The sequence below is a fragment of the Sus scrofa genome, chromosome 1 (assembly GCF_000003025.6).
Source record: "Sus scrofa isolate TJ Tabasco breed Duroc chromosome 1, Sscrofa11.1, whole genome shotgun sequence".
NCBI classification, from domain to species: domain Eukaryota; kingdom Metazoa; phylum Chordata; class Mammalia; order Artiodactyla; family Suidae; genus Sus; species Sus scrofa.
In genome coordinates, this window is record NC_010443.5 from 193,865,125 (window position 1) to 193,890,036 (window position 24,912).

Consider the following 24,912-nt stretch of genomic DNA (forward strand, 5'->3'; position numbering starts at 1 on the left):
TTGAAGGAGAAATCAAAAGGTATACAGATAAGCAAAAGCTAAGAGAATTCAGCAACACTAAACAAGCTTTACGACAAATACTAAAGGAATTTCTCTAGGCAGAAAAGAAAAGGCCACAACCAGAAACAAAAATATCACAAATGACAAGGCTCACCAGTAAAGGTATATATGCAGTAAAGATATGAAATCATCCATGCACAATTATGGCACCAAAATCAGAAATCATGAGAAGAGGTGGGTACAAATGCAGGACACTGGAGATGAACTTGCAATTAAGAGAACAACAACTTAAAACAATCTCATATATATATATATAGACTCTTATATCAAAACTTCAGAATAACTGCAAACCAAAAATCTACAATTGATACACAAACAAATAAAAATCAACTCAAATACAACACTAAAGATAGTCATCAAATGACAACAGGAGAGAACAAGAGAAGAAGGGACGAATAAAGAGCAACAAAAAAGAAATTAATAAAATGGCAATAAAACATACATATCAATTACCTTAAATATGAATGGACTAAATGCCCCAACCAAAAGACATAGACTGGCTGAATGGATACAAAAACAAGATCTATATATATGCTGTCTTCAAGAGACCCACTTCACTTCTAGGGACACATAGAAATTGAAAGTGAGAGGATGGAAGAAAACATTCCATGCAAACATGAATCAAAGCTGGAGTAGCAATACTCATGTCAGGTAAAATATACTTTAAAATGAAGAATATTTTAAGGAACAAGGAAGGTCACTACATAATGATCAAAAGATCAATCCAAGAAGAAGATACAACAATTTTAAATATCTACGCACCCAACATAGGTTCACCACAATATATAAGGCAACTGCTAACAACCTTAAAAACACAAATCGACAATAACACAGTCATAGTGGGGGACTTTAACATCCCACTTATAGCAATGGACAGAACATCCAGACAGAAAATCAATAAGGAAACACAGGACCTGAATGAAGCATTAGACCAGATGGACTTAATAGATATTTATAGGACATTTCATCCAAAAACAACAGAATACACATTCTTCTCAAGTGCACATGGCACATTCTCTAACATCGCATCCTTGGCTACAAATCAAACCTCAGTAACTTTAATAAAATTGAAATCATATCGAGCATCTTTTCTGACCTCAAGGCTATATATGACTGGAAATCAACAACAAGAAAAAAAATGCAAAAAACACAAACGCATGGAGACTAAACAACATGCTATGAAACAACCATTGGATCACGGAAGAAAACAAAGAGGAAATTTTAAAATACCTAGAAGAAAATGACAACAAGGACACAATACTCAAAAATCTATGGGATGCAGCAACAGCCATTCTAACAGGAAAGTTTATAGCAATTCAAGCCCATCTCAGGAAACAAGATAAAGCTCAAATAACCTAAATTTACATCTAAAGCAGCTAGAGAAGAACAGACAAGAGCTAAAGTTAGTAGAAGGAAAGAAATCATAAAGATCAGAGCAGAAATCAATGAAATAGAAACAAAGAAAACCATAGCAAAGATCAAGGAAACGAAAAGCTGGTTCTTTGAAAAGATCAACAAAATTGATAAACCCTTAGCCAGACTTATCAAGAAAAAGAGAGGACTCAAATCAATAAAATTAGAAATGAAAAAGGAAAAGTAACAATGGACATCACAGAAATACAAAGGATCATAAGAGACTACTATATGCAACTCTATGCCAATAAAATGGAAAACCCAGAAGAAATGGACAAATTCTTAGAAAAATACAATCTTCTAAGACTAAACCAAGATGAAATAGAAAAGATGAATAGACCAATCACAAGAACTGAAATTGAAACTGTGATTTAAAAACTTCCAACAAACAGAAGTCCAGGACCAGATGGCTTCACAGGTGAATTTTATCAAACATTTAGAGAAGAGCTAACACCTATCCTTCTGAAACTATTCCAAAAAAATTGCAGAGGAAGGGACACTCCAAAACTCATTCTATGAGGCCACCATCACCCTGATACCAAAAACAGACCACAAAGATACCACAAAAAAAGAAAACTACTGGCCAATTTCACTGATGAACATCGATGCAAAAATCCTAAACAAAATACTAGCAAACCACATCCAAGAATACATTAAAAGGATTGTACATCATGATCAAGTGGGATTTATCCCAGGGATGCAAGGAATCTTCAATATCCGCAAATCCATCAGTGTGATACCCCACATTAACAAACTGAAGAATAAAAACCATATGATCCTCTCAATAGACGTGGAAAAAGCCTTTGACAAAATCCAATACCCATTTCTGATTAAAAAACCCATCAGAAAGTGGGCATAGAGGAACCTACCTCAACATAATAAAGGCCATATATGACAAACCCATCATTCTCAATGGAGAAAAGCTGAAAGAATCCCTGCTGAGATCAGGAACAAGACAAGGATGTCTATTCTCGCTACTACTATTCAAGATAATTTTGGAAGTCCTAGCCACAGCAAAAAGAGAAGTAAAAGAGATAAAAGGAATCCGTCCAAATTGTAAGGGAAGAAGTAAAACTATCAATATTTGCAGGTGACATGATACTATACCTAGAGAATCCTAAAGACACTACCAGAAACTGTTACAGCTTGTCAATGAATTTGGCAAAGTCACAGGATACAAAATTAATACGCAGAAATTGACTGCATTTCTATATACTATCAATGAAAGATCAGAAAGAGAAATTAGGGAACAATCCCGTTTACCATCTCATCAAAAAGAATAAAATACCTAGGAGTAAACCTACCACCCAAAGAGACAAAAGACCTGTACTCTGAAAACTATAAGACACTGATGAAAGAAATCAAAGATGACACAAATAGATGGAAAGACATACCATGCTCTTGGATTGGAAGTGTCAGTATTATCAAAATGACTATACTACCCAAGGCAATCTACAGATTCAGTGCAATTCATCTCAAATTACCAAGGACATTTTTCACAGAACTCAAACAAAATATTTTAAAGTTTGTTTGGAAGCTCAAAAGACCCATAATAGCCAGACATCCTGAGAAAAATAGCCTGGAGGAATCAGGCTCCTGGCCTTCAGACTATACTACAAAGCAACAGTCATCAAAACCATATGGTATTGGCACAAAGAAGAAATATAGATCAGTGGAACAGGATAGAAAGCCCAAAATTAAACCCATGCACCTACAGTCAACTAATCTATGACAAAGGGGGCAAGAATATACATGGAGACAAGACAGCCTGTTCAATAATGGTGCTGGGAAAACTGGACAGCCACATGGAAAAGAATGAAATTAGAACACTTCCTAACACCATACACAAAAATAAACTCCAAATGGATTAAAGACCTAGATATAAGACCAGACACTATTAAACTCTTAGAGGAAAACGTAGGTCAAACACTCACCGACATAAAAAACAGCAACATCTTCTCAGATCCACCTCCTAGAGTAATGACAGTATAAACAGAAATAAACAAATGGGACCTAATTAAATTAAAAGTTTCTGCATAGCAAAGGAAACCCTAAACAAAACAAAGAGACAACTCATAGAATGGGAGAAAATCTTTGCAAATGAAGCAACTGACAAGGGTTTCATCTCCAAAATTTATAAACACCTTCTGCAGCTCAATACCAAAAAAAAACAACCCCATCAAAAAATGGGCAGAAGATCTAAACAGACAGTTCTCCAAAGAAGCCCTGTAGATGGCCAAAAAACACATGAAAAGATGTTCAACATCACTCATTATTAGAGAAATGCAAATCAAAACCACTATGAGGTACCACTTTACACCAGCCAGAATGGTCATCATCAAAAAGTCTACAAACAATAAGTGCTGGAGAGGGTGTAGAGAAAAAGGAACCCTGTTACAATGTTGGTGGGATTGTAATTTGGTGCAACCACTGTGGAAAGCAGTATGGAGATTCCTCAGAAAAGTAAAAATAGAACTACCATCTGATCCAGCAATCCAACTCGTGGGCATCTATCCAGAGAAAACCATAACTTGAAAAGACACATGTAATCCAGTGTTCATTGCAGTGCTATTTTTCAATAGCCAAGACATGGAAACAACCTAAATGTCCTTCGACAGAGGAGTGGATCAAGAAGAGGTGGTCCATATACACAATGGAATATTACTCAGCCATTAAAAGGAATGAAATACGGGCATTTTTAGCAACATGGATGGACCTAGAAATTATCATGCTAAGTGAAGTCTGTCAGACACTGAGACACCATCATCAAATGCTTTCACTGACATGTGGAATCTGAAAAAAAAGGACACAATGAACTTCTTTGCAGAACAGATACTGAGTCACAGACTTTGAAAAACTTATGATTTCCAAAGGAGACAGTTTGGGGGGTGTGGGGATGCACTGGGGATGTGGGATGGAAATCCTATATAACTGGATTGTGATGATCATTGTACAACTATAAATGCAATAAATTCATTGAGTAATAAACTTCACTCTTCAAACAGCTTTTGCTGTATCCCATAGGTTTTGGATCATCATGTTTTCATTTTCGTTTGTATTTAGGTATTTTTAAATTTCTTCTTTCATTTCTTTGTTAATCCATTTGTTTAGTAGAACATTGTTTATCATATACATATTTTTGCTTTTTGGAGTCTTTCCGTTGTCGTTAATTTATAATTTCATGCATAGTGTTGTGGTTGGAAAAGACGCTTAATGAAATTTCAGTCTTCTTAAATTTACTGAGAATTGCTGCATGGAACCAGCATGTGATCTATCCTGGAGAATGTTCCATGTGCATTTGAAAAGAAAGTGTGTCCTACTGCTTTCAGATGAAATGCTCTGTAAATATCTATTAAGTCTGTCTGGTCTAAAGTGTTATTTAAGACCTATGTTTCCTTATTGATTTTCTGTCTGGATGACATGTCCCTTGATGTAAGCAGGGTGTTAAATTCCCTCTCTGTTATGTATTATTACCGTCAATTTCTCATTTTATGTCTGTCAACATTTGCCTTATATTTTGAGGTTCTCTTATGTGCGTCCATATTTTTCTATACAATTGTTATATCTTCTTGGATTGATCCCTTGATCAGCATGTAGTGTCTTTCTTTGTCTCTTGTAGCAGTCTTTTTAAAAGTCTCTTTTGGGGTTCCCATTATGGCTCAATGGTGATGAACTTGACTAGTACCCATGAGGACATGGGTTCAATCCCTGCCTCACTCGGTGAGTTGAGGATCAAGTGTTGCCATGAGCTGCAGTGTAGGTCACAGATGTGGCCTGGATCCTACGTTCCTGTGGCTGTGGTGTAGGTTATGCTGCAGGTGTGACTCTAAAAAGACATACATACATACATACATAAATAAATAAATAAATAAATAAATAAATAAATGTATGTCTCTTTTGTCTGATACAAGTATTGCTATTCCAGCTTTCTTTTGATTTCCAGTTGCATGGAATATCATTTTCTATCCCTTCACTTTCAGTCTATATGTGTCTCTAGATCTGAAGTGGGTTTCCTATAGACAGCATATATATTGGTCTTGTTTTCAGATGCATTCAGCCAATCTGTTTCTTGGTTGGAGCATTTACTCCATTTACATTTAAGGTCATTAACAATATGTGTGTTATTATTGCCATTTTGTTAATTGTTTGGCTTTGTTTTTGTAGGTATTCCCCCCCCCTTTTTTTTCTTTTATTCTTTTCTCCTCTGGTTTGTGTTGTGTTTGGATTACTTTTTCTTTACTTTTTAGATTTTTGGTTCATGATTACCATGCATTCTATTTATAGTTTTTTGAGGAAATGCCACAGTTTTTTCCATCATGGATGCACCAATTTACATTCCTACTAATGGTATAGAAGGGTTCCCTTTTCTCCATACTTTCTTCAGCATTTATTGTTTGATGGCCATTCTAGCTGGTGTAAAGTGGTATCTCATAGTAGTTTTGAATTACATTTCTCTAATAATTAGAGATGCTGAGCATTTTTTTCATTTTTTTTTTACTATCGTTATATCTTCTTTGGGGAAATGTCTATTTAGATCTTCTGCCCATTTTTTGATTGGGTTGTTTGTTTTTTTGATATTGAGCTACAGTAGGTGTTTGTATATTTTGGCGATTAATCCCATGTCAGTTGCTTCATTTGCAAATATATTCTCCCATTTGTGGGTTGTCTTTTCACTTTATTTATTGTTTCCTTTGCTGTGCAAAAGCTTTTAAGTTTAATTAGGTTCCATTTGTTTATTTTTGTTTTTATTTTCATTACTTTAGGTGGATCTGAGAAGATATTGCTTTGGTTTATGTCAGAGTGTTCAGCCTATGTTTTCCTCTAAGAGTTTAATAGTGTCTGATCTTATGTTTAGGTCTTCAATCCATTTTGAGTTTATTTTTGTGTATGGTGTTAGAAAGTGTTCTAAATTCATTCTTTTACATGTATCTGTACAGTGTTCCCAACACCACTTATTTAAGTGACTGTCTTTTCTCCATTGTATGTTCTTGCCTCCTTTGTCATAGATTAATTGACCATAGGTTCTTGGGTTTATTTCTGGGCTCTCTATCCTGTTCCATTGATTTATAGGTCTGTTTTTGTGCCAACACCATACTGTTCTTATGATTATAGCTTTGTAATATATTCTGAAACCAGGGAGCCTGATTCTACCACCTCCATTTTTCTTTCTCAGGATTGCTTTGGCTATTCAGTGTCTTTTGTGTTTACATACAAAATTAAAAATTTTTTGATTCAGTTCTGTGAAAAAATGCCATAGGTAATTCGATAGGGATTGTATTGAATCTGCAGATTGCCTTGGGTAATATATTCATTTTGAAAATATTGATTCTTCCAATCCAAGAGCATGGTATATCTTTCCATCTTTTTTTCCATCTTGAGTTCTTTCATCAGCATCTTAGAATTTTCAGAGTACAGGTCTTTTGTCTCATCTCTTGTTCTCTTTTAGTTTTGATGACTATCTTTAGTGTTGTGCTTGGATTGCTTTTTCTTATTTGTGTATGCATCTGTTGTAGGTTTTTGGTTTCTGGTTACCAAGAGGTTTTGATAAGGGAGTCTATATCTACACACAATTTGTTTTAAGTTGTTGGTCTCTTAATTGCAAATGCATCTTCAGTATCCTGCATTTGTACCCTCCTCTTCTCATGATTGCTGGCTTTGGTATCATAGTTGTGTGTGGTTGATTTCCTACCATTACTTTATGTTTGCCTTTACCAATGAGCCTCTTCATTAGTAATTTTCTTGTTTCTGGTTGTGGCCTTTTCTTTTTCTACCTAGAGAAGTTTCCTGTAGTATTTGTTGTAAAGCTGCTTTAGTGATGGTGAATTCTCTAAGCTATTGCTTCTCTGTTCATGACTCTCACTCTCGTGGGAGAGCCTCTGCAATATAGTTGTTTTCCAGTCTGTGGGTTGCCCACCCAGCAGATATGGCATTACTTATATCCCAAAAGCACCCCTCCTACCATCTCGATGTGACTTTTTCTTCGTCTTTGAGTGTAGGCTTTTTTTTTTTTTTTTTTTTTTTGGTAGTTTCCAGTCTACTTTGTTGATGGTTGTTCAGCAGTTAGTTGTAATTTTGGTGTTTTTGTCAATGGGAGCTTAAGTCCTCATTCTCTGACATCTTATCCCAATCCTAAGTCTTAGTGAAAATATTAATATCAATTTATTGTGCCTGAAGGGAGGACAAGGAGGTAGTGCTGGGCCCCATTCCTACTGCTTTCCCTTTGTGTACTAGTGCAAAGTACACATCCTCTCTCTGCCTCTCATCTTGGAGGGACAGTTAGATTACCTGTTTATTTCAACAGATATAACTCAGGAGCAGCCAGATGGAAGAGATACATAAAGCAAGGTATGGGGAACGAGTGTGAAGCTTCCATGCTCTATCTGAGAGCACCACTCTTCTACATCTCCTTGTGTTCATGCTTCCAGAATTTCTCTATTTTTGTTTTATTTTGCACAGAGAATATGATCTACACAATATCAGTTTTAGTTGAAATTGTATTCATGACCTAGAATGTGATAATTTTTGCAAATTCCATGAGTTTTTATAGCTCAAACTTAATTGTGCAATTAACATGTTCTATATTCTCTCTTTTTCCACATCTATTTGTTCTGTGAGTTCTGAGATACTATAAACTATCCCATATATAATAGTGTATTTGCCAATTTCTCTTCTTCTTTCATTCACTTTTTGATATTTCATTTATAGTCTTGTTTTCTTGTTGTTTGATGTATATAAGTCTAAAATTATTTATCCTCCTTTTATAATCTACTGATGAGTCCTTAATGACGATTCTGCCTTAAAGTTCATTTTGTCTGATATTGAGAGTAACTCCAATTTATTTAACTTTTACCTGTTATGTCTTTTTCTATCCCTTTAGTTTCAGTTTTTCTGTATGTTACATGTATTTCTTACAACCAGTTTACATCTAGATTAAAAAGTTTGTGTGATCTCAGAGTTTCTCTAATTGACTAATCTGTTTATGTTTATTGTGATCACTAGTATTTGGGTTCATTTCTATCATCTTATTTTTGAGCTTTAAAAAATTCGTTATTTTCTAATTTTTTTCCTTTTTGGAGTTGATCATATTTTCCTGTTTTATTTTTTCTATTCTGCTAGTTTGGAAGTCATACATTCTGTTTTGATTCCTTTAGTGACAACATTTTTATCTTTAGCATGCATTCTTGATTAATTTTAGAATTCAAGCTACTCTCTCTGGTAGATATCTCTCTTCTCAAATCAGAATCTTAGAAAGTTCTAGCCAAGATTATTCCTCTCTCATCACATATGTTATATTATGGAATTTAGGTTCCACTTCATTTCTGTAGCTCTGGAAATTAGTTATCTTAGTTATTTACTGTTTTTTAGATTTACTCACATGCTTACCAATTTTTCTTACCATTGCCTCTTGACTTTCATTGCTTGCTTCAGATTCATTTTTCTCCATCCCAAAGAACACAGTATTTATTTCAAAGAAACTGTAAAATAATGTATGTTCTCGATTTTTTAACTGAAAATATTTTTAATTTATCCATTTGAATGATAGTTCAGCTTGGTATAATTCTAATTTGAAATTTTCTTTCTTAAAGACAGTATCCCATTGTGTTCTGCTATACAAACTTATAGTAACTGAAACATTTTGGTATCAGAATAAGAATATAAATACAGATTTATGAAACAGAATGGAAGATCTGAAAGAAGATACATTTATACACATTTATTAAGTCATTTTATAAAAAAAATCCATGGGAAAAACTTATTTAATAAATGGTATTGTGGATGTTGAACATCCATTTGGAAAAATGTAATATGAAACTTCAATAGGACATAATTTAAACATATATAAAATTCCAAATAAGTTTGAACCACAGTACTCAAAGTACTTAAAGAAGAAATAGGAGAATATTTGTATGATCTTGATGTGAAACAAAGACAAATTTGACTGTGTACTAAATCTTCTTATCACAAAAGACACCATGAGCAGAGTTAAAAGATAGTTAACAAATAAGACAGATATTGAATGTAACAAAAGTTATCTATCATTAATGTATAAAGAGCCTTTGTAGGCAAGTAGGGAGGTAGAGGGCAAAAAAAGCAAATAGGCAATATACAAGTAAAAGAAATATGAAGGGTAAATGTAATTGTCAACCTTACTAGTAACTTAAAAAATAACAATGTAAAATGAGATTTAGTCACCTGTCCGGGTAATAAAGGTTAAAAATGATTTTTCATGCCCAATGATGTGAGGAGAAAATAGGTTGCCCTTAAAGTATTGTTTAGATTATAAATTTAAAAATACTTTTGGAGGGCAATCTATCAATATTTATCAAAACTTTATTTTTATTTATTTATTATTCATTTATTTTTGTCTTTCTAGGGCCACACTGTCATATATGGAAGTTCCTAAGCGAGGGGTCAAATTGAAGCTGTAGCTGATGGCCTGTGCCACAGCCATAGCAATGAAAGGTCCAAATTGTGTCTGCAACCTACACCAGAGCTCACGGTAATGCTGAATCCTTAACCCACTGAGCAAGGCTAGGGATTGAACCTGCATCCTCATGGACACTAATCAAATTTGTTGCTGCTGAGCCACAACAGGATCTCCAATATTTATCAAAACTTTAAATGTATACATATCTTTAGCAACTTGACTTCATTGACTTAATTTAAGGAAGTAATTGGATACAAATATAAGCGTGTATTTTCATTGTGATATGTGTGTGTGTGTATATATAGTATCAAAGAAATTAGAACCAACCTATATTTCCATCAGTAAGGGACACTTTATATATGTGGTGCTGTGCTCATAGAACAGAACACTGCATAGATTTTTTAAATATAAAATGGCACATTTTTAATAAAAAGAGAAAAAGCAGGTTATAAAATAGTATATATACTGTGATCCTACTGTGTATAAAATACAGAAAAGTATAAAAGCATTAAAAGAAAACTGACTTTAAGACAAAATTTGTACTTTTCTATATTTCCCAGATTTTTTCAATTATTATTTGAAATAAACTTATACACACATAAAAAAATTTAAGGATGTGTTATGAAAGTGAATCATTTGATAACTGTTTGAAAATAATCAATATTCCATTCCTAATTTTTCCCTGTTTTCTGCCTGAAGAAAATTCCTAATTTCATGATTTGGAACCTGAGGTATATCAGCATTCTTTAAATGAGAAATGGATTTAGATTTAGAAATGGGATAGATGAACTTGAAATGAAGACCTTAAGATCATTTGGGCTATGGTCGCTAAAAAGACATTGTTGATTTTTGCTAATACAGTCACAAATGTAATACTCTAGTGCATGTCCCATGGGCCATCAAAAATGAGTCAGGCTCCTGTTCCAAGATCCATTCTGACACTAGATTCTAGACTAGACTAGGTCTTGTACTGAGATCATTGCTTCATGTTCACCCTAGTGACTGGGGGAACTTGTGGAGGAGATGGAAAAGTACTGTGTTACTGTCTGCTCTCTACTCTAGGCTCCCGGAGAGAACGGTGTGGGTACCGCATAGTGCGAAAGCAGAGAAATTCTGAGGGGCATCTGCACTGCCTGAGCAGAGCCAAGAAGAATGGTGATCACACAACCCGAGTGAAGGAGCTGCTCCTGAGCACCCTGAGCCCAGAGCAGCTGGTGCTCACGCTCCTGGAGGCCGAGCCACCCCACGTGCTGGTGAGCCGCCCCAGCACGCCCTTCACCGAGGCCTCCATGATGATGTCCCTGACCAAGCTGGCCGACAAGGAACTGGTACACATGATCAGCTGGGCCAAGAAAATTCCGGGTAGGGCTTTCTGGGTCTTAGCTTTAAGTTTATTTGTGGAAACGACTGCCCCTAACATTTAGGGCACAAGAAAACAAGATGGAGGTCCACCAGCTATGTCTTTAATCTTTAACAGGTTGACAGCTTGTTTTATACCATTTAAATGAAATATGTTCTTTCTTCCTATCTTGACATGTAGCCTTCAACATATTCTGGAAGCCCAGGTTCCAGTTGAGAATTCTTAGACTCTACTGAGTTCTGTACACCAGACACAGCAGTGCAGAAAGAGTTGTGTATGGTGGACCCCTTCTCTTCCTCAGTCTCTTCTCCCCCTGCCCCTCGGACCCATCCTGCACATGCACATACCCCATCCTAAATGTCCATATCTCCTGCAGACACTAGCCTGTTGGCCACATCTCATGCTTAGATGCGGTCTGGGAAGATAGACCCAGGGCTCTGGAAGTGGGCATAGGGCCATTTGGGCAGGAAGTTCTAGGGTCCTAGGACCTGGACCATGGTCTAAAAGGAAGGGATATGGGCTCCACTTGAACCCCTCTCTTGGCTGTGGACTCCTCACCTTGACAGGAGGGATGTGGTCAGGTGAGGGTGCATAGCATGACTTAGTGTGAGAGTTTTCTCAGATGCTAAATAGGAATTGTAAAATATTGTTCCAGGAAAGAAAAAATCTGTTGTATATACATAAAAGAAATATATGACAAGTAGAGTAAAATCGGCTACAGAAGTAACATGAATCATCAATAAACCTGGAATGCTTCTTAACTTGATAGAGTTAAACATGGGTTGGGTTATTCATGAGTCATCATGTAAAATGTGCATTATAATGTGCTCACATTCCCAGACCAGTTTGTAACATATATCTGAAGTACTACAATGTGCCAAAATCACCATCTAATTATCAGTTGAATTGGTGTTTCCATGAAAGAATGAATCAGGATTCTAACAAAGAATGACAGCAACCCTTCGTCCCCCTGCAAGGGCTTCTCCAGTTACATCTTTACGTTTGTCTAAGAAGTGAGGTCTCTGTCAAAGTTCTAACCCACTAGGGCAATTCCCATGACCTGGAGGACAGCAGCTGATTAGGCTAATTGTAAAGCTGGAGAGTGGTATGGTGCTGGGTGAAGAGCAGCTGGGTGTAAGTGCCTCAGGTATCCACAACAGGTCATTTGTGGGCTTCTGAGCTTCCTGAGAATTTCCTGGTTCCTAGTTCTGTTTTGATAGTCTAGCATCTTCACCTTTGCCAGAATGATGTTTTTTCCTCAGCTCTTTCCCATAGGAGATGATACGGACTCAACTTTCTCTAGCTTTTGCTCTGCATGTATTCCAAGCACTAGTTTTCAAGACCCCACCCACGTGGAGAGAGGTGGAGAAATTAATTCAGCTTCTTTGTGCCATGACAAAGCCCAACTCTTAAGCTGCCTTAGTCCCTCTCCAAGCCTGACATTTTGGAAAATTTTCAGAAAACCTAGGCATGGTCTGAGTTGTGAGGGTTTTTTTCCCTCTTTCACAGATAATAATATAGTCAGTGTCCACACACACACACAAAAAGACATCAACTAGCCTTGATTTTGTTCCATATCTGCAAGTATGAAAAGCTTGATCTCCCTTGGGTAGGCTTATTGTCTATCACTGTGGGTGAGATTGGAACACACACGCATTTTAGGCTCCTGAACTAAGTGTGGGATGTGGCTTTGGAAAGGATTTCTACATCTTTTCATTCATCACTCTATTAAATTCTCCTTTATGCAGATTTTTGTGGTAATTGTTCAAAGACTTGAATCATGTGTGTTCTCTGTGCCAGTTTCCTTATCTATAAAAGGAGGATGATGAGAGATCCTACCCATAGGAAATTCTCAGAGGTAGGCATTATTACCCCCATTTTTTCCTGTAAGAAAGCAAGGACTTAAAAGGAGATTAAGTATCTAGCTGGGCTGAGCTGGAGCAGGGATTCTGACCAGAGTCCATTCATCCCAAGGCTGTTTGGTGACTATATTTACATTATACCACCTCCTCCTCTTACTGTGGCTTGGGGGCAGGGTAGAGGGCGAACCAGTGATCTCCACTTTGCTTTTTGAAGTGTTCTTCTTTAGGGACCTGTTTCATTTGTTACATGCACTCTTCAGCATAGAAAAGCCTAGAGACAGTGCACCCACTCAGAGTGATTCTAACACTAGATGGGAAATTTTGAGCAATTGGTGAAATTTTTTCAGCTGGAGCTTTGGCTTTTTGCAGGGCTGGCCCTGCTCTCTGCAAGCCCCATCCCCCACCCTCCCACTCCTCCCAGTCCCAATCTTGGACCAGGCCAGAGAGGCTGCCCCTCTACTGGAGGCGGAGCTCTATTTTTCTCAGTAGTGCAGAATTATTAGGATGTTACTATCAGAGATCAGAGCCAGCTCTCTGTTCTCCCCTGGCATCTTTCCAGGAAGCTGCAGGAGCCCAGGTGACAGTGCTTTACGCATTCTAAATGAAGTACACTTTTCTCTAGATGGGGTTGGAGACTGGAAATTGTGAGTTGCTCCTTTTGAGTTTAAGATTTTCTTCCTTGGCAGCATTTAGCCATGTCTTCAAAATACTGATACCCACCCCACATCCCATATGATTTATGTTTTCTCAGCTTTTTAAAACTTGCTCTTCTGTTTTTATGGAACTGGGGGCGGCGGAGGAGGGTGGGTATGCTCACGGCCTCTCGCTTCCCCCAGGCTTCGTGGAGCTCAGCCTGTACGACCAAGTGCGGCTCCTGGAGAGCTGCTGGTTGGAGGTGCTCATGGTGGGGCTGATGTGGCGCTCCATCGACCACCCCGGCAAGCTCATCTTTGCTCCAGACCTCGTTCTGGACAGGTGAGGAAAAATACTTTGTGTTTCTTCTCTGACTGGTTTGAGTGAGGTGCTGAGTGAGGTGGGGACAAAGTCCTAGGCTCTGCAGTTAAAACCTCACCCCCAAAAGGGTGGGAAAAGGAAAATAAAGTCATGAGCTCCGTCACCGAAGGAGAGCATGAGCGCTCGGCTGCATTCACCGGCCAGGCCATAGCAGGGACCTGTGTCCTGCAGGGTGTGTGGCCACTCAGTGTAGAGACTAACTTAGATTTTTCTGCATTAAAAGATTCCATTTTCAGGTTATAATTTTAAGATGTCCTGCTGTTCTTCCCACTCGTAGGGTCCATTTGCATCTCTAGCTGTCTGGGCAGGTGATACAGTTCTTATAAATCTATGAAGTTTAATGTGCTTTAACTCACTCTAACTGCATCTGTAGACCACTGTTGGCAATTGCAGTGGAAGGAATGGTTATTAAAATCAGATGGAAGTTAAAAGAAACTGGGGGTTGATAATATTAATGCTGTAACTTGATTGCACTTAGTTTTCTTTTAAAGATGGCACAGAAAGGGAACCAGTTTTTATTTGTTTTTTAGGGCTGTGCCTGCGGCTCCCAGGCTAGGTGGTCGAATCAGAGCTGTAGCTGCCAGCCTACACAACAGCCACAGCAACTCGGAATCCAAGCTGCGTCTGCAAGCAACACCATAGCTCATGGCAATGCCAGATCCTTAACCCACTGAGCAAGGCCAGGGATGGAACCCATATCCTCATATGGTGGTTTCATCATCGCCAAGCCATGATGGGAACTCCAGAGAAGGAACCAGTTGACTTAACTGACTTAGGTGAACTGTTTGTGGAGGAAAGGCTAGAATATGCAACACTCAAGCTTTTTAGTAGGAAAAGCAGAACGCTTTCTTGGTGTAAAATTGAACAGTTGAAAACCTCCATGGAAATTGATTTCCACATTCCTTGTATTGAAAAGGTGCTAGTGTTGAATGTTCAGCCACATTTGACGCTAAGCAGAGAGAAGGATGCCTAATGCAGTGGATAGGAAGTGTCTGCCCCCAAACTCATTACCTCTTCAGAATCTCCCCACACACACCTTGTGAAGATGAAAAGTAATAGCCAGGATGTCAGCCCCCATTCTGTCTGTTGTCATGGGCAACAGCGTTGACAAAGAGCCCTGTTCTAAGTAACTGAGCTGTTTTGGTGGAGAACAGGGCCTTGGGAAGAGCTGGACCATATACTCTGGCTCTCACAGGAGCAAGCCCAGATGGTAAACCACAGAGGGAGGTTCTGAAAGTCCAGACCCTTCCGTCGAAATCAAAACAGCTAACTTGTTGGCCTGTGTGTGCCAGGCACCATGTTGGCACTGATATGTGCTAAGTCATTTCTTCTTTATAAGAGTGCTTTACTGGTCCGCACCATTATTATCCCTGTCCTTCAGACATGGAAAAGAGAGGGGGTAACATGCCTGCAGGTACAGAGTAGGAAGGGATGGAGCTGAGTGCAGGGGCTGGCTGTCAAGTTCACACTCTTATCTGTAACAGTACATGCCCCTCAGCGGGATAGAGAACTGGATGGGGAAAGAACAGGAGGCCAAAAGGCAAAGTAACTTTCTACTTCACTTATTCTTTTGTCTTGGAATAACTTTCTTTTACTCTCTGCCCACTTTAGAAACCTACACCTCCTGCTGTGTCATCTCAGGCACCATGTTGCAAGGAAGGCAGAAAGGCCAGGCACTCAGCCAAGCAGTTACTCTCATTCATTCATTCACTCATTATGTTCCACTTGGATTTTTTTTTTTTCCTTCTTCTTTTTAGGGCTGCACCTGTGGCATAAGGAAGTTCCCAGGCTAGGGCTTGATTTGGAGCTGCAACTGAGGCCTACACCACAGCAACAGCAACGCTGGATCCTTAACTCACTGAGCGAGGCCAGGGATTGAACCCACATCCTCATGGGTACTAGTAGCATTCTTAACCCTTTGAGCCACAATGAGAACTCTACCACTTGGAGTTTAAATAAACCTACACACACACACACACACACACACACACACACACACAATTCCCTAGAAGTTAGTGCTAGGAAGAAGTTCTATCCTTTGGTGGTAAATTTGTGAACATTAGGATTGGGTTATTTTACTTTCTGCCTTGATTTCTAAATTGGCACCACATTTAGTGTTTATTTTCAGTGACTGTTTGATCCTTCTTTCCCCCACACACACTTTGGCCACACCCGCAGCATATGGCAGTTCTCTGGGCCAGGGATCAAACCCGCCCCACTGCATTGACCAGCCGTGACCACACTGGATCCTTAACCTGCTGAGGCACCAGGAACTTCTCATTCCTGGTTTTTAGTACAACTATCAGCTTATTGTATGGGTTCCTTAATTCTTGTATGTGTATAAGTTACTAAAAATTGACATAAATCCCAGATAGATTTTAGGCCTACCTGTTTAAATAATAAAAGACAAAAATAAATAATTTTTCTTCTTATTAAAGAAGCAATACTGTTTTGATAGTCACATTACTTTATAAATATTTGAAAGTAGGATTTTTTACAACCCGGAAATTGAGTATATTTGAGTGAATATAGAATAGGAATTCTTAGGAGTTGTCGATACACTCACATTGAACAGGCATTTTTTTTTTTTTGGAGTGCCTATTAGTGGTAATTTTTTGTTGCAGTCTGTCCTGTTTTTAGCACATTAACTCTGGAAAGTCTAGAATTTCAAGTCTGAGATTCTTAGTGAATCCATTATACAGATAAAGACACTTTAATGGGTATGTGTCCGGAGGAGTTGTTTATTCAAAATGTTCACAATGCTATTTATTCAAAAAGTCGGGGATCATGCACCACGAAGGAGTTATATTATGAATCTTTTTTGCAATGTGAATAAATAATTTTCACACTACTTGAAAATAACTGTCTTTTGGTGGATTTTCCTGTCGGAGTTCCTTCGAGTGGTGATATGACCATGTAAGCTGTGAATACAACTAAATTAGCCTATTTACTTGTGGAGGCTGAGACTGTAATTTCTGTTTCCCTTTATTCTTGTTGAGGCTTCTGCAGCGAGAAAACTTGAATCTACTGGGGATGAGAGGAAAATCTGGGTATCTCAGCTTATTTTGAACAAGGTAGTTCTTTCTGTCATCACTAGAATCCCAAATTCATGTGAAAATCTGCCACAGAATCTGAACTTCTTCTTGCTCAAAAAATCATTTATGCCAAGACATCATGTGTCCTTGGCATCAACTGGGAACTGTCTCATAAGTGTTAAATGTTCTAAGAAGTCAGAGGAAGGGGATATTTATGGTGTCCTGGGGACTTGCAGGTGTATATGTACTGAGTTTGCATTTACATTAGGTACTTGTATATGGAATTTTCTTCCACAACTCTGCAGAAGTTTCATTTCTGAATTTTTATTTCCCTTTTGTATTCAGGTCCTTTCACCTGAATTTGATAGTTAAGCCCTTTCCACGTGCTAAGCTCTCCTAATCTCCTGGCTGCCCACACGGAGGTAAATAACTGTGGCCCGTTAGCCCCAAGTGTCTGCCGGTGGGTATCTCTGTCAGTACAGGACAGTGAATCCCAAAGAGAGGCCGACCCTTTCAACATTTTGTCCTTGGTTACCACGCAGAATCTTTTTCTTTTATAAAGGGGTGGTTATCAAAGAATAAAATAGACCACATGGAACTACTACTTTTATTTTTATTTAAAACTGGTTTGTGGGCAAATGGGGTATAATAGTAAATTTCTACGAGTAGGTTGGTTTGATTGATACATTGTTTCAGTATTTTAACATCCACATCATATACCCATTAGCTTGAATTCACATCTTTTAAACCCATCCTGATTTCTTACTTGTAATTCAGATCACTTCATAGTTACTTATAAAATAAATGAAATAGGTTTCACTGATTTGTTATTTTGAAGTTCCTTCCTCACTGTGTTCTGTATAACTTATTTTAAAGTAGAACTTTATTAGGATGTTGTTTATGAGGTATTGTACCTTATTGCCCCTATATTTCTCATTTGTTTTCTAGAAATGTATTTGATTTCTATAGCCCGTCAAGTGAATAAAAATATTCTAACCTTACCACCCCTTAAATGAGGGTTGGCTCTCATGCCTGCTGAGAAAGCAATCAGACCTAGTTTTTTAGAACTGGTTTAGAAATTCACTTTTTTCATGAGATACACATGATCTGATTACTGTGAGTTGCAGTATTTACCAGGGTTTAAGATATCCTGCAATGTTAACTCTCCCTTCATCTTAAAAATATGAGTTTATATTAAACTGGTATATGTTTTAATGAGGAAACAGTATTTAGGGACGTGTTCTTAGGCAGGCACAGGTGGCAACTTCTGCAAAATAGGATTGATTTCAAATGAGTCCCCTTCTCATACTACTGGGGGAGGAGTGTGTGTGTGTGTGTGTGTGTGTGTACACCCATGTGTGGACATATGCCCATGACCCCACTTCTTAGTGAATAAGAATAAAGAGGGAAACTTAAACTGTCAATGTAGGACTTGGTGAATATTTTGTTTTTGCCCCCAAAGATATATTTTTTTTCTTTTTAGGAATGCCCCTGTGGCATATGGAAGTTCCCAGGCTAGGGGTCTAATTGGAGCTACAGCTGCTGGTCTATACTACAGCCATGGCAGTGTGGGATCCGAGCCACGTCTGTGACCTACACTGCAGCTCACAGCAATGCTGGATCTTGAACCCACTGAGCGAGGCCAGGGATTGAACCCACATCCTCAGATACTAGTTGGATTCATTTCTGCTGCACCACAATGGGAACTCCCTCTAGAGATATTTTATTTTATTTTATTTTTATTTTTTTGTCTTCTTGCCTTTTCTTCAGCTGCTCCCGCGGCATATGGAGGTTCCCAGGCTAGGGGTCTAATTGGAGCTGTAGCTACCGGCCTATACCACAGCCACAGCCATGCCAGATCCGAGCCACGTCTGCAACCTACACCACAGCCCATGGCCTCCAGAGATATTTTAAAATCATCTTTTCTCAGTATCAAATATCTTCAAGTCCAACAATTAAAATTTTTAATAACAAAATGTCTTGGGCAGATTAATCTGGTGATTGGCTTAAGGGGTATTCAGTGAGTATTTCTTGTGGCTCTGCTATGTGCAGGGCATATGTGTCCTTACAGGACACTCAGGCTGGCTGGGGAAGTCCAGAGCAGGAGGGGTGGGAGGATGGGGCATGGAGGTCTGGGGGGTTCCTATAGATTTTGGCATCCTTTGCCCAGAGCTTGTATTCTCCAAGGCAGCCTCTCCCTTAGGAGTGACTCCTCAGGGGACCTGGTGTTTTAGCATTTAACCTGTGCACTTTCAGAATGTCTCAACTGGTTGCTAATGTTACCATGCTTGTTTGCCAGAAGGGGAAGTTTGTATACTGGCAGTCCTGTGTAGTGACCTTGCAGAGATGTGAAGGCTATGGTCTGCAGGATCCTGGTGAGCTGCTGTCCTAGAGTAACACCGGATGGGAAAGGCTTTACGAGGATGGGCAGTACCCACGGGTGTCCCTTCATTCCCAAATACCACCACCCAAATGTCCTGGCTTAGGGTTGAGGGAGGAGCAGCAGCCAGTTCTCTGAAGATCTCAGGTCCAGGTCAGGGGCTGCTGTGGAAAAGGAAAAGGGAACTTGCAGAAACCCACTGTGGCCATGGCCACCTTTGGCTGTGTACTGCGAGCTTTTAGAAACACGTGAAAGTTCTTGTGGCAAAATCGTCTTAACTGCTTCCTTGTCACAGACTTCTAGTAACTCTGTGATTGATGATAGTGGAAGTTTTTTGGGAGCAATGAGGTGGAATAATGTGTGTCTGGCTGGAGTGAATTGAAGCTGGTATTTTCTCCAGCTTCAAGTAATTTACTTCAAATGTATGCTTAACCATTTCTGTAAGGAGCACTCAAAAGAATTTTGATTATATGGTCCAAAGTTTGTCTAAAACTTTCTTAAAAACAATTTTGGCAAGTTGAAATTACCACGTCTCCATTTCTACCTTCCTTTACTAATTCTAATTTATCTTCTGTAAGTGTGATTTTTTTTGTATGTCATATTAGCTTCTTTTCAAACTACATTTAAATTTCTCTTATTTGTCTGCTAGTCTCTAATTAACCACCAGGAAATGAGAGTTAAACTCTTGATATCAAGGATTATTTCTTTTTGGGATATTTGCTTCTGTAACATTTAGTCTTTCCTCATTAATACTTCAGAGACTTCTGCTGGGAACATAGAATGTCTCATTTTAGTGATACATGTCATATGGAGGGCTGGTTGGTTAAAATGGTTTAGATCAAAAATAATCAACAGAAGTGGTATTCCTAAAATAAAACATTTGGTGAACAGATAGAAGGAAAACATAGTGCCGGTGTACACTGTCCCTAAATAGTATTTATTCAAAAGTTTGCTTTAGGGACTTGTAAGAAATGTCCTGTCTTCCTTTTATAAAAATAATTGCAGTAATTTCATATTTCTGGCTGTGGTCTCATTGCCACGTAACAAGGATATACAAGATGAAATTTGAGATGAAAAAGAAAATTCTCCTTCTTGCTTTTGATGGCTACCTGAAGCTCTATGTTCCTTAAATTTCCAAATGGATTTTTGTAGGGATGAAGGGAAATGTGTAGAAGGAATTCTGGAAATCTTTGACATGCTCCTGGCAACGACTTCAAGGTTTCGTGAGTTAAAACTCCAACACAAGGAGTATCTCTGTGTCAAGGCCATGATCCTCCTCAACTCCAGTAAGTAACCATGTAGTTGGGCTATGTTTTATGAGGGAGAGATGCTGTTTCTAGAGCTGGCATGATGTTGAGGGGTACTGAATTTCTTATTTTACTTAAAAAGGGGAAAATGCCTTTCCTTCTGACTTGTTTCAATTTGTGGGGATTTAAACTGTAGTTAACATTTGGTAATTTGAATATAAATTATCCATTGGGTGAATTACTGTTAGTAAGTTGAAAAGTGGCTCAAGCTACTCTACTTGAAAAGAAAAAAATGAGCTTTTGAATGTTTACCTTTCATCCTTTTTTCTTTCTTTGACATTTTGATTTATTTTATTGTGATATAATTGACATGTAACATATTAGTTTCAGGTGTACAACATAATGATTCAAAATTTGTATGTACTAAGAAATGATCACCATAAGTCTAACATCTGCCACCATATGTAGTTACAAAACATTTTTTCTTACGATAAGAGCTTTTAAGATCTTCTTAGCAACTTTCAAATATGCAATATAGCATTATTAGCTATTGTCACCATACTGTATGAGTCACCCCCATGATTGTGTATTTTATAACTGGTCTCATGTATTTTATAACTAGACTTTCAGCCATTTCCAGTGTTTATACAGGCCTTTTACATGGTTAACATGAATTTATATTCACTATTTTGGGTTCTGCTTTTACAAGTTCACTCATTCTTTCATTCTCTGAAGACATTGAGGATATAGTTCTGCCCTCCAGTAACTCAGAGAGAGAGAGGAAAAAAACCACATTCATTGAAGAGAATGATATCAGTGCAATCCCAAAGTGTATACAGACCACTGAGTATTCTGGGAAGACAGGAGAGATGCCAGAATGGTTGCAGAAGGGAACGATGAACGGATGTTCACTGGGCAGGTGGGAGGAATAGGCCAGGAAGAGTGAAAGGATGGGGTGAGCCAGGAACTGCAAGTCATGCAGTGGTAGAGTGTAGAGGGAGGTGGATGAGGCTGTAAAATGCAGCGTGGAAGATTACAGTACATCACTCTGGGTGAGAACCATTGCTTGGGGCATTGAGCAGCTAGAGAAGAAGGTCACCTGGGGAAGTATTACCAACAGATGGGCATTCTTGAAAGGTCACTTGGGCTTCCATGCTGTGGACTTACTGGAAAGGGGAGCGACTGAGGCAGGGGGCCCAACAAGAGTTGGGTCTGAGAGCCTGAACTGACTTAGTATGGCGGAGGGGGGCAGCAAGGAAGGGAACTGGCTCGAGGGAAATGTAGGTATTAGAAGTGGGAAATGAGGCAGAAGTCTAAGATATGGTATGCTGAGGTTTTGCTGTTTCTTTCTTCTTATATAAATAATACCTAGTTATTGTAAACAATCAAACAAAAGAAAACTCAACAAAGAAGAAATTAAAAATCACTAGGAATCCCTATCCCCACCCCAGGTAACCATCAAAACTTTGGTGACCATTCTTTAATAGATCTTGATAGAGATAGGGAAGTATACATGTACACTTATACTCATATATATAAATTTACATCAACAGCATAGCATCTTGTATTAAAAATTATGGAAACTTTGAAGGAAGCTTGCCCAGTTTTGCTTGATCCTTCCAGTCTAACACCAAGTAGGTAATCTTCACAACCAGAGGATAGACTTCATACCTTCTTCCATGCTCTAATCATTTAAATACCTCACCTCCAGTATATATACAGATAGGCCCTTTTTGCCATTAAAAAAAAATGGGATGCTATGTACAAATACTTCCTTACATCTTGCGTTTTCCCTTTTCAGCTTGCTGTGAAGTCTCTCTAGGTTCATGAGGGGAGATCTGACTCTGTCTTTAAAGCCAAGGGCATTGTCTGCATTGTGCAGCCATTTCTCCAAGATGGGCCTTTACTTAATATGCATTTTCCTTTTTTAACCATTATAAACATTGCTGCAATAATAGAGATGTGTTATTTTGCACACATTTCTGAGCTTCTGTGTAATTTTCATCCTGTCGGGTTTACCGTCTACCTGGTATTCATTCCAGCTGCTCTACTAGGCATTGATTGCTTTGGTTTGCTTAGCTATCTACTCTCCCTGGGCTTTTAGGGTTTTTTTTTGTTTTGTTTTTTGTTTTTTTCCTTTCTCAAATGATACATATGTCCAAGTTTTAATCCTCAGCTGAGGACTTACAGACTTCATTTGGGCAATGTATGAATCTTAATTACCTAGATTTTACCCAGTTTTAGAGTTTAGTGTTTGAGCAACAGGAATCCATGAGATGGAATTATGCTACTTTATTTTCACTCAGACCAAGCCACAGTTCCTGCAGCCAAAATGTGATGCAGAACCTGTGTCTGCATGAGTTCCATGCTGCCTCCTGGTGTGAGGCCAGCTGACCTGTCCCTCTCCAGCCTATATTCACTTCCTCTCTAAGAGGTACCCTTGGACATTGGCATGAGTTTTGATGTAGGGAAAAGGAAACACATAGAGCAGTGCTTCTCAAACTATCCATGGTGAGGGACCAGATTTCCCTTTCTTTTTTAACTTTGAAATTGTTGAAATAAAATAAAAATTTCCCATTGTGGCTCTATGGCTTACATACCTGACTAGTATCCATGAGGATGCAAGTTCGATCCCTGGCCTCACTCAGTGGGTTAAGGATCCGGCATTGCTATGAGCTGCAGTGTAGGTCACAGATGCCACTTGGATCCCACATTGCTGTGTCTGTGGCATAGGCCGGCACCTGCAGCTCTGATTCAACCCCTAGCCTGGGAACCTCCATGTGCTACAGGTGCATAAAAACAAAACAAAAAATAAAATAGTTATAGACAACTACTTTAGTCAAAAAATATAAAAATATTAGAAGCGTGAAAGTGCAAAATATAAGCCCTAGCATTTTGTTGTTAGTTTCATCTGATTTAAAATTACTGTGTCAATTGCTATAGAAGTTTTCAAATGCTTACCTTTGATTTCTAGTTCTCTCTCTGTGGAATGGTAAGAGACTGTACTTCGAGTAACCCTGGTATAGAGCATGAAGTGCTGTCCAGGAGATAGGTGGATCAGGGCAGGGGAGGGCAGCGGGACTTGGCTATATCTTGAAGGAGCAGGGAGACAGGGAGTGAAGAAGGAATCTGAAGGTGGTGTGAGGTTTGGAACCTCTAGAGACACCCTTTGGGTACTTCCTGGTGGGGACTCAATCTGGCCCTATGTGCCTCACAAGACATTTCCCCTGCACCCAATACACTCTCTACCCCAGCTCTAGAAAGCAAAGTTTGTGAGAAGTGATGGATTGTTGGACAAGTGAAAATTGTTAGGGAAAGCCAAGAAGATTCCTGAGTGCTCTGGGGTTTCTGACCTCTTCTTGGCATTTACTGTTACCATTCACCTTCTATAAAATAAGAGGAGGTCCCAGCTTACATCAGCCATTAAGTTTATGTGCATATAGGAAATGCGCTGGTGGGACGTTTGAAATTGACTGTGGAATAAAATCACCCTTTTCCTAACTTCTCTTTGATCCTGCCAATAGACATTACCTCAAGTGTTCTCTGTCATTTCTGCCTTTGTAAAAGAGAAGCTTTACCTGAAAAGTACACTCCTATTTTGGCACAGGAGATTCATCAAATGCCAGGTCATGGGGCTTCTCTTACTTGCAGAAATAGTTTTGACCTCTTCTCTGTGCAGCAGAGTGCTCCGTGGAAAGCAGTTTGCTTCTTGTTATAACACTTTGCAGTGCAAAGCCTTCTGTTTGGCGAGACTCCTTACAATCATTTCAGCCTCTGAGAAATCATACAGTTTTGCTGGGAAGCTAGAAACATCATCTATGCAAATGGAGAAGATTAAGGCCATGATATTCCTTCTACAGCATCTGACAGAACTGCCATGTTAAGAGAATTACAGAGGATGGGGAGGCATCTGATGTAATTACCACTTGTGGTTTTAAATGAATAGAATTTGTTTTACAGTAAATCCAAATTTTAAATTTCTTCTCCTTCTTCTCATTTCCTCCTTCTCCTCCTTTTTAATGGCCACAACTGTGGCATGTGGAAGTCCCCAGGTCAGGGATTGAATCCAAGCCACAGCTACGACCTATGCAGCAACACTAGATCATTTAACCC

General features: G+C 38.7%; 1 protein-coding gene across 4 annotated transcripts in view; it reads left to right on the forward strand.

Annotated features, from left to right (window-relative positions):
* ESR2 (estrogen receptor 2) overlaps window positions 1-24,912 on the forward strand; it is an 83,665-nt gene that overhangs the window by 41,459 nt on the left and 17,294 nt on the right. For all 4 annotated transcript variants that reach the window (XM_021081294.1, XM_021081350.1, XM_021081392.1 and 1 more), the window contains 3 exon segments: window positions 10,964-11,263; window positions 13,960-14,098; window positions 20,705-20,838. In XM_021081294.1, coding sequence (XP_020936953.1) covers window positions 10,964-11,263; window positions 13,960-14,098; window positions 20,705-20,838 — 573 coding nt within the window.